Source organism: Limulus polyphemus, unplaced genomic scaffold (assembly GCF_000517525.1).
Source record: "Limulus polyphemus unplaced genomic scaffold, Limulus_polyphemus-2.1.2 Scaffold2225, whole genome shotgun sequence".
NCBI lineage: Eukaryota > Metazoa > Arthropoda > Merostomata > Xiphosura > Limulidae > Limulus > Limulus polyphemus.
The window spans coordinates 86,845-98,210 of record NW_013667835.1 but is presented as its reverse complement, the minus strand read 5'-3'; the positions used below and the strand labels follow the sequence as shown (position 1 = coordinate 98,210).

Here is an 11,366-nt window from a genome sequence, read left to right as displayed (position 1 = left end):
TATATGTGATGTACATTTTTGGGGGGTGGTTGATGAAAGTGTTCCAAAATGTAACATTAATTTCTTGATGACCTAATAATTTGTACGAAACTATAGACTTAGTATTTTGACTTCACAAACATCTAATTTGAACCAGTGCTGCATTCAACATACCACGTGACACACATAAATCAACACCTATCTGTGTTTTTTAATATTTGCTTTAAAATTAAGAAACTGAGTAATGTATAGGACTAAAATTTGAATTATAATCTACAGTTTGATACCAAACTTATTGACATAAATTCATGAAACAGTAATTCAATAACATTTTGAATGCAAGTCAACAAACAAAATGACATGGACTTTCACCCATGACCCATCTCAAAAGGGTTAACTGAATAATGCACCAAAGAACACAGAATAATAATTTGAAGAAAGCAGACAATGTTCCATAAGTTAGTCAATTTATTATTTATTTTACCTACTATAACCTTAACTAACATAAAAGTTTGCTATTTTTACATTTTAGTTACTTTTGTAATAAGAAATAAAGAATACACATAAAAAACAAGAATAAAGTACTTAACCAGCTTTTCTTTTTTTGCTGTCAACTGTCAATGACACTTAACCATACTTTTTTTTATATACTAATGGAAGTACTGTCCTAAACAATTTTTTATTTAATTGAATAATGCACCAAAGAACACAGAATAGTAACTTGAAGAAAGCAGAGAATTTCCCACAACTACCACAATTATTCTAGCTTTCTAACTATGCAAAAAGAGCCGTTAAACCTTTATCTAAGTTCGTCGATGCGTTTCCCATGGGAATCAAGCTTGAACCGAAAGAGAAATTGACAATTCTCTTTACAGAAAACAACATAATTTAATATGTTACTTGACAGTTGAAAATCTTGGCTTTCTATTGGTTATAAATACTATAGCATTGAATGTCAGAGAGAACTATTGGCAATTTCTGAAAGAAAGGATGTGACAGGTGAGAATTGGCAAGAGGAGTCGGTTGTTTATTTCATAACTCTGTAACGATGTTATATTGAAGGCTATGAAAATTATGCTTTATCTGAGCAATTACAATATTATATTAAGTAACTGACATTTAAATTTCATACTTCTTAGAGGGGTGGTAAATAAATTAGAGAAGAGGGGATGCCTAGAGAGCAAATTTTACAATTCTCACACTACAGGAAATTCTAGTTTTTTGTTTTTTTTTAACATTACCTTATAAAAGTAAGAACTTAAAACTTATATACTATTAAAATATGGATTATTAGCTATGTTTTATACTATTATATTATATTTTGGAATACCATAAAAAGAAAGTAGTTTAATTAAATTTTGGATGGAACTCATAAAAACCTTGTGACATGCAAGGAAAAAGATGCCTGTGGAGAGAGGGTTACATCAATGACATTTTGAGTAATGATTTTTAATAAAAGCAAATGACTTACATTCTCAAAACTATGTTATGTACCATATTTACATTCATATTATGTCTTATATGAATAATGTACCCTATTTAGTCACTTCTTAAACAAACTTGAATGGAGAAATCAGAAGATACATGCATTAACTTACTTTTCTTTGTGGGTGGTTTCAAAAAGGGATGAGAAAAGAATTCATCTAGAAAACAAAATACAAAATTTCAAACAGACTTCTTAGTAATACCCAAAGTAACAAAGTAAATACAATATTTCCCTTTATTTCACAACATTCACCACTTACTCTTTATACTTCTTAGATTATTTAATTTTTTTAACCTATCAGTCTTTTCCACCCTAGCATTAAACATATCTGAAGAACATTATGTAGTTTAACAATAATATCAATTATATTTTTTAACATACTAACAACAGTACAACTTAAATCAATAAGCATTTTTACGTAAATGTCAAGATATAGGGAAGAAGTGAAGTAATGTTAAATTCAAATTTATATAATTGATAAACCTTAGGAAGATGATACACATGCAAGTTTAGCATTATTACAGTTACTAGGACACACATGATAGATAAAGAGTTATGTAATAAAACAAACTGAATTAGTCAGATCTTAGATTTTACTTTTTCTTAAGGTTTGCAACTTTCAGCTCTTTTTCCACATTCTGAAAATTCTTCTTATTTTTTGTTCTTCATTGGCTTGTTATATCTGAGTGGAGAAGGTGTGAAAGTAGCTGGTTGTTACTTTTTTTTTTAATAAATTTATTTTTCTAAAGGAGTGTCACTTTTTATGAGGCAGGGGTCAGTTGATCCTCTCCCCATCTTTACAAAATATAATCATATAATCCTCACCAAACATAATTATATTTTGTTATGAATGTATTATACACATAACCCCACTTCTTTTATTCATTTCAAAACATTTTTCTTGTTGAATCACACTTAACTGAAAGGGAAACTATATTTACCAGATTATTTTCTAGTTTTCTAACTTACAAGTTTATTTTGCATCACTTATTTTAAGCACAGTTTAATGTAAATATAACTTCTACAATGTGTAGGAATATTTTCATTACACATTAAAGATACGTATTAATTTAGTTCAGCTTTTACTGCTACCACATTCTATCAATTTAAAATATTTTATATCAACAAATAAAATAACTGCCCTCTAACCTCAGTCTTAGCAGAACTTTACCACTGATTTCCCAGCCAATAAACTTTACACAAGTATATTTTACATTTAGATGTAGCACAGTTTTTACCATTAACTTCATCCATATTAGAACACTGCCATTGTTTTCATATATACTTAAAATTCTGTTTTATATCTACAAGTAACACAATGTTTACCACTGATTTAAGCACTAACCATTGTTTTCCCAGTTATTAAACATTGCACAAAATATAAAAATATAACTTTGTACTTGTCTGAATATCAATTACTTACTTTAAAAAAAAAGTCAAGTTTTTACCTTAATTCTTTTTCACACACTTTTATAACAGTCACATGCATATAAAAAAATTTACATTGAACTCTAAATTGGAAGAAATTTTAGGAAATTTAATCAAATACAGATTGATCAGTGTTTCATTATGACATGGTGTGAACAAGTATACAAATACGCAAGTGTGTTTATCAACACTTATCACAGTATTCTCAAAAACAAAATAAATTTCCAAGATTACACCAAAAACATTATTCCTAATGTTTATCTAATAGCTAAAATGAAGCATATTACAATTTTGCTACCTTGTCCTTATTATTAAAACTACAGGATAAGTAGGAGAAACTTGACCCTGTAATCTGATTTGACTGGTCTAAGCACATAGTTTTTAGCTTTGTTATACTACCTAGTAGCAAGTAACAGCAAACCACATAGTTTGGTTGAACATGATACTATAAAACCATGTTTCTTCTGTTTCAGATAGGATTAACTGGATGGATGTGAAACAAAATATGTAAGAGATATTCTAGCAATATCAGTGTATTTATTCTAGTTACCAACCCAAGTACAGCTCTCACAATGATGGCAGGATACATGTAAGTGGACTAAGGGCACAAAAATAGACTAAACATTTCTAAATTTATTTCTAAATTGTGGTTGAATCATACCAAAATCCATTCTGTCTTTCGCATTTCTTTTCAATAATCTTAGAAGAAGATCATTCAACTCTGATGAGGTGCCTGGTGGTATTCTACAAAAAACATATGTATATTATTAGAAAGACATTCCTTTGACTTTGAAATAAGCATAAATGTAGCCTTAAAATAAGACTTAATTGAAGCTTTTGTTGTATATTTAGGACTTGATCTTTGGCAAAATCCTAAAAAAAGGACATTATAACTAATTTTGAGTCACTAGGTAACCCACACACTCATTGCCAACTTTATTGACCTGATGGGATACTTATAATTCATATGTTGCTCTAAAGTTATTACTGTAGGTGAGTAGTTCTAACAATAAACATTTAACAGGTATTTCCATCACAAAATAAAATTTAGTTTATATCACAAATTAAGCCTGAATCAAGTATTGCACCAAAATGCTTCAAATTTGTGGTCACATAAAAACTACCTTCTTTGGTATATTCAAGTCAAACTGATTCCCCCTTAGAGTGACAGGATAGGTCTGTAGAATAACATGAGATTGAAAAAAAGATATTTAGTAATACTATGTTTCTCTGAATACCCGAGTTGGTAAAAATAGTGAGACTGGACACAATGTAAAACAGAAAAGCACAATCTTTATTATGACAGAAAACACAAAACAGTATATGTATATGCTTTGGACAAAGAAATGTTGTTTGTATAGTGCTCCCCAGTTATAATGCAGATTTTGGGGGAGGCATGGTGACCCAATACAGTATTTATATACAACTGTTTTAATTTTTCTCATTTTCTTTAATTGCTACAACAAAATACAAAATTATATGTATTGACATCAATATAAAGATAGTACATGGAATTTATTTAGTTGAATCATATCTTTAAAAAGCCAGTAATTTTTTGTTTTTTTTTACTACAAATTTTTTCTGCTAGATTATTTTTTTCAGAGATGCTAATTGCAAAAGTTTCACTGGCTCAACAAGCTGTTGTTCCTCTAGCTATGTAATCACAGTTACCCAGCCGCTTAGTGCTTCCTAAGCATTAGGCAGATCAACATGCTTTTCATTTTGATCCTCCAACTCTTGGTCCTTCCTTTGGTCCCCTTTTCCTTGATGGCACTTTCAACAATGTTTTCATCAGTCAAGACAACACTGTACACTGGCTCTTCCTTGTCAATATCAACCCATTATTTGATCATGTTCTCTACAAGTTCTGGCTCCCCAAGGATATCCCTAACTGTCCAAAGATCACAATCTGTTGCCATTGCAGTAGGCCTATTTTCCACCACTTTATCATTATCTTCTTGAATCACCTCCTCTTCATTTACAACAAATGACATTTTCCCAAGCAATTTCATATGGCAACTTTTAAAATAAAGTTCCACGTAACACCAACTTTGTGTGCCACTTCCTTCAAGTTTAGTTGTTTTAGAAATTCAGAACCTTCACTTTCTGTAGACAGCAAAGTTAACAGTAACTCCTGTCTATAGTTTACTTTGAAAGCATGGATGATTCCTTAACCAAGGTAATGGATTAGAGTAATGGTATTTTTCTGGATAAAAATCCTTAAATTTCCATCCTTGAATATAAGACTGTCAGCAGATGGGTGAGCCAGACAGTTATCTAAAAATGACAGTGCCTTCAGTTCCAAGTGTTTCTTTGGCAAATGCTGGAACTAGCAATCTGATGGAACAAAACTGTAATGAAATCAGGTCAAAAATAAGTTTGCAGTTATCCAAGCATTTAAGCTGCTCATGTATTTTACAGGAAGTTTTTTAAATTGACAAATTTAAAGTATCTTGGACTCTTACTTTTCCTGATACAAAACAAAAGCATGACTCTGTCCTTACTTTAATTCAAGTTTGTTTTGTTTTGAGCTGATTTTAGGTCCAAGGATTTCATAAGTAACATCCTATAAAATAAGGTAGATTCATTGCAATTGTACAGCTACTCATCACAGTAAACTTCCTTCTCTGTGACAAATTGGAATTCTTTAGGGAATTCAGTATCACTTTTCAGTATCACATGATTTTGATTTACCAGAAATTGTTACTTCCCCAATATCATGAGATTTTTACCAGTGCTAAAGCCATCCATTAGTGGCACAAAATTTGCCTTCAAGTTTTAGGTCCTGGAAAAATTTCTCAACTTCCATCTTCAGAGCAGGTTCTGTCACTGGTGAACCTAAGCTATGTTTCTGAACACATCATGTGTATAAACAATCATCTGCTCTTTTGTTCTTGCAGAGCCTTGTCTTCTTCCTTTCCAACCTTGGAGTTTCATCCAACTTGTTTAAGAATAAACATAGCCTTCCTTCTTCTGCTATCCATCTGTGTATAATACCATTCAGAATACCCAACTCCAGTACCAATTAACACACAGGCCACCTAGGGCCCCGGTCATACAGGAGCCCCACCAACCACCCAAGTAAAGAAATTAGCAGAATAGAGGCAAAAGTAAGTATTATTATTCCCAAATAGTACCTGGGCATAGGGCCCCACTAAACCTTAATCTTGCCCTGCCCAACTTCCTTTTACTTTACACTTTTGAAATGCCACTTTTTACTCTTTCAATAATTGTTGGTTTTTCCTTAATGGTGTATGACTTTTTCTTATTTACATTCACCATTATTCATAAAATAAATGCAAATATAATAATACAGGACAATTTTACACTTGTAAACCTCACACAATAATCAAATGATCACAACACTAAGACATCACTAAAGACTAAACTAGTGAAAGGTTCCTTGCTGGACAAATCCAATGTAGAATGCAGGGGGAGGAAAGAAAACTATACTAAATTGAACCAACTCTTACTTCAAACTGATCAGCCCAAGATTATTTACCAGGTTGTTTTAAATTCAATACTTACTTCACAGGTAACGTCACATTTACCCAGAGCAACTAGTGCTATCCACATCACAGGTTATTTTCATTCAAACACATGGTAGACCATAACTTCAAGACACTAACTGACATAACATTGAAGGACACTACTGTCTACTTTATTGTATAATGTGCACCATTATAACCATTCCACTCATGGTGTGATCTAACAAAAATGGCAAAGAAACAAAGATAACTAGAATGAAACTAACTTAATGACTTTCTGACCACATGTTATGTAAAAACAGCAAATAATCTGAATAAATGATAAACTCAGGATAACACTATAGTAATTTAAGAAGGTAGTAAATGCATGATATGTTTATACGCCACACTTTTCTTTTCACTAAACATTTACTTTTTACAGTTGTGTTCATCACTATTTTGGAAGATGTACATTGTAAAATACTAGATGCAGAGAATCCATGAGATAAATAAAAAATATCCTTCAACAATATAAACATCTCTAAACTACATAACCAGAAAAGTTTAAATAAAATTTCTATATCACTAAAGCAGTTAGAAAACATATTATATGCTTGCATAACACACTTTTCTTCTATTCTTTCTTTCAAGCTTCTCCCATGATAGTAAGTAAATTCAATTTTAAACTAATCATCATTAAACATGCAACATTGTCAAGATGCACTTTACTATATTCCAAAAACACTTGAAATGAAACAGGCATAATAAAAACCCTTTAACAATGATTTTCATTGAACTATAAAGGCATAAAACAACTTTTAAATGTATTTAAAAGGATATACCTTACAAATTACATTGTTAAAAGAAAACTCTTTGATTTTACACTTAATTTCATAAACTAAAATGTGAACTCAAAATTCTTCAATACACTATTAATAGAACTTACAGTAAAATAAAACACAAAAATAACCCTTTAAATTAAAAAATGCAAAGTGGAGGTACAAGCTTACAATCGCAATAAGTGAAACTAAATAAAGAATGGAAAGAAAATAAGAAAATGCAAATTGGGCACAATTTAAGAGTAGACACCCTAACACAACACAAAAACTACTCAACTGAAAATAATACAAAAGGATGAAAAACAAAATAAAGAGAATAGCATTGGCAGTGACATATTATTTATGCTCTTATTCTCTCTCTTTGTAGTCTCTCCTTTTCTTTTTCTCAATATATATATATATATATATATATTGAGAAAAAGAAAAGGAGAGACTACAAAGAGAGAGAATAAGAGCATAAATTGAGATATCAAAGCTCACCCAATAAAAAGATGAAGACAGTGGGGGTCAGGATTAGCCAACCTTGGTTGCCCCAAATTTGATGAACAGAAAGATGATACAGATGCTTTCTTGGAGAGATATGAAGGGTTTGCCCAAAGTCAAAACTGGTGCAAAGGTGTCTGGGTATTCTGTCTCAGCCTCCTTCTCACAATAAAAGGTGTACAAGTGTATGCTGGCATGACATCAGAAGATGTCATGGTCTATGACAAGTAAAAAAGTGCTATTAACTTACCGAGGAAGGTTTTCACCAGAAATTCAGAGAAGTCAAACTTGACACTGGAGAAACTGTATTTCAGTTTGTGGCACATCTACTGAGATACTTCACAAGATAGACTGACTTGGCCAAGTGTGAAAACAATTTTAAAGGACTGGCAGATCTACTAATACATGAATAGCTCATGATCACCTGCTCAACTGACATGTCACTTCTTAAAGCAGAGAGCACCAAAAGATGTGGAGTGGGATGATCAACCTGGCAGAACAGTATATAGAATCCCATGGAGGGAGTATAACTAGCAATTGTAAGAATAACCAGTTAAAGTTGAAACCAGTGGTAACTGACCAGAATCAGGAGTCCACCAAAGGTGACAGGAGGTTAATAGACATATGGAAGAAGAGATACTATATTTGTTATAAAATAGGGCACATTGCAAATGAGTGCAAGTCTGACACCAACAAGCAACAATGTATTTCCAATAGACACTTACCTCCTCTCACAAAAAGCTTTCTCGACTTATACTCCCTCTATCAGCACAAATTTTTGCTCACCACTAACCTTGATACTCCCACTTACCCTCATGTATGTTAACGTGATATAACTGCATACTAACATGCAAGTGATTATGCAGCAATCCTCCAAGCAGAAGTGCAACACTACCTTTTTCGTAACTAGTGCTCTCTCTAATCTTGCAGCTGTTAACCACTTCAAGGTTGGTAATAGCACACCAAACTACACTAGGAGAGGTGTAGAAATAAAGGAGAGACCCCAAGAAAAATTACATAAATAATGAGACCCCTCAGTGTAGAGTAGCTAGGGCATGACAGACCATAAATTGGAGTTCAACCTCAACCAAAACCTGGTGGCACCTAGAATTGTACATCAGGTCCATGGTAGGAAGATGGTTCTCTACCTTTCACCTCAAAAATGGATACTGGCAGGGTATAGGAGCTTCTGTACCAATAACCGACCTCCAAAGGCCTGCACATCCACCACAATCAACACCACATCCACCAGGAACCATCACCCTGCTAATGGTAGGAAGGTGAAGGGCCAGATAGGTGTTCATCTCCAGTCCAAAACCTGGCAGCATTGGAGGAAGGTACTAAACCTTGCACCTGCAGAAATTCATGTGTCTCATCTAGCTCCAACCAACACCAGATCCACTGGGAACTGACATCCAGCAGACAGTAGGAAGAGAGGCAGCCATATTGTCCAGTCCATAGTAGGAGGACAGAAACCATCCAAACACATGTGAGAACTTATGTGGCTAGACTGACTCCAATCAACATCATATCTGTGGAACTGACACATGGCAGACAGGAGGAAGCAGGGTTCTTCACCCAAAGAGGCAAATTGCAATGTATATATATATATAAATATGGTGAAGTACAACATCCAACACTTGGCAGCATCTGGAATTAAACATCAGGTCTACAGTAGGAAGAGCATATGCTATCTACACCACCAGAATGACACCGCCCTACTCTCAACTGAGTGGTATTATGCACACTCAGGAGGACCGGCCTCCATGGTCCACCACCCAAGTGGCAAGGACTCATACTCCATTAGAAGAAGGAGGTAAATAATGCATTGGATAGCCAGAGGACCACAGTACCAGAGACAGTGCAATGGTTGATTGCAATACCCTATATTGAAAAGCAGAGCGATCGCATTGATGGAGTGCATCATTCAACACCTGGCGTTGTCTGGAATTTTACATTGTATCTGTGGTAGGACAAGAGTCAAATTCCGAGGATCATTAGAGATGGGCAGCAATCCCTGTCTGCTTTACTCATGTTATTCTATGAGTGTACGGTCCGAGACACATATTTATGAAGTGAAAGACAGAGAAGTACACATAAGAATGGTCCTGTGAAACACCCCATCTCAACGGTGAACTTAAAATGATCTGGATATGTGTTAGGAAATTGTATTTTGAAAACACAGAGAACATGATGATGGAGTTAATCAACCAACATCTGGTGGCATCTGGAATTGTACATCATGTCCACTGTAGGAAGATCTTCAAATTCACAATCACTTACCATGGTATATTATCACAGGTCATTCAGTGCAGATTTAAGAATAAGTATACATGGTCAGGCAACACTCATCACAGAGGGTGCTCCAAACATGCAATAAAAGCCCCTACAAAGAAAAGAAAATGAAGGTAGGACTTACCTCTCACAGAGAAACAAAAGAGCACAAAATGGCAACATGAGGTATGTAGAACCCCAAAAAGCAGAAAATGACCATGTGATGGAGATAATGAGATGTAAAGGTATGTGTAGGGGTCCACATACCAGCACTAATGATGTCCTCCGAGGGAAGACAGAAATGTGCAGCCAGGGACATAGTAAGGTAATGGATCTGATTGGAAGAAATCTGAATTACTCAACAATCATCAGGAGAAAGGGAAGAATATGTCAGGCAAATTAATTGGCAAATCTAACCTGTAAGAGTAATAGAAGAAAGATTACAAGAGAGGTTAGAATTCCAGGAAATAAACAAATGGACTCGGGAACCATGAAAAGAAGCAGTATGTGTCATATATAATCAGAGAGCCCTGACTGGGCAAAGGAGGCAGTTGGGATTGGAACCGTCAGAAATGTGGGATATAGAGAGAAGGGAAATGGGTGTGAGGGTAGAATTACCCTCTTGAGCAGCCAAAGTTTTGCACATAAAGGAACGATCAGGAAAATGAGAACATAGGAACTGTGAAACAAAATGCAAAAAATGATGTCTGCATGTGAACATGAGCAGGAAGAGGGACTACAAGGAATTTTTGATATAATGAACACAAAGATTAAGGCTCAAACAAAGGATGGGTAAGAGCATGGAAGAACACATTGAAGTTCCAATTATTGAAGGAAGTAGGGCAGGGAGGACAAGAAATGTGAAAGGAACGAAGCAACAGGGATGAGACTGGCAACTGGAAAACACAAGCAAATTCAGTAAACTGAAACATGGCAGATAACACTTCTGGAAAGCCTGCAACTAAGGAAACCAAATGGTCCCTGTCAAAAAAGGACGTTATGTGAGGAACAGTAGGACAAGAAGAACAATAACCTCATCTGACAGACCAATGTTGGTAAACTGCCATGGAGGAAGGATGCACTAGATGGGAAACAAAGAAAGCTACACGTTGAGAAAGTCCAGCCCTTCTGGCAAGGGATCGGACAAAAGCCATGCATGAAGATGGAGAATAGTAATTGACAGATGATGCACTCCTGAGTGAGACTGACAAAGGAATGTCAGAGATAAAGGAAGAAGTGGTTGACATCGAAAGCCAGTGTAGCAGTGGAAATCATGTTTGAGCCAGCCAATATGAAGCCATCAATAGAATATGACACAGAGTGGTCTGAATTATGGCAAGGACCCTTGAGAGGAGATGAATAGGAGGATATGCATATAGGTACCAACCTGTCCAATCCTGACTGAGAACA

General features: G+C 34.4%; 1 protein-coding gene across 1 annotated transcript in view; it reads right to left on the bottom strand.

Annotated features, from left to right (window-relative positions):
• The window catches only part of LOC106466330 (serine/threonine-protein kinase unc-51-like), a 157,640-nt gene that overhangs the window by 77,001 nt on the left and 69,273 nt on the right, over positions 1–11,366 (bottom strand). Inside the window, exons 10-11 of the mRNA XM_022394311.1 lie at positions 3,555–3,637; positions 1,578–1,622 (exon numbers count right to left, since the gene is read on the bottom strand). Of these exons, the coding sequence (XP_022250019.1) occupies positions 1,578–1,622; positions 3,555–3,637 (128 nt within the window). The remainder of the gene's footprint in view (positions 1–1,577; positions 1,623–3,554; positions 3,638–11,366) is intronic.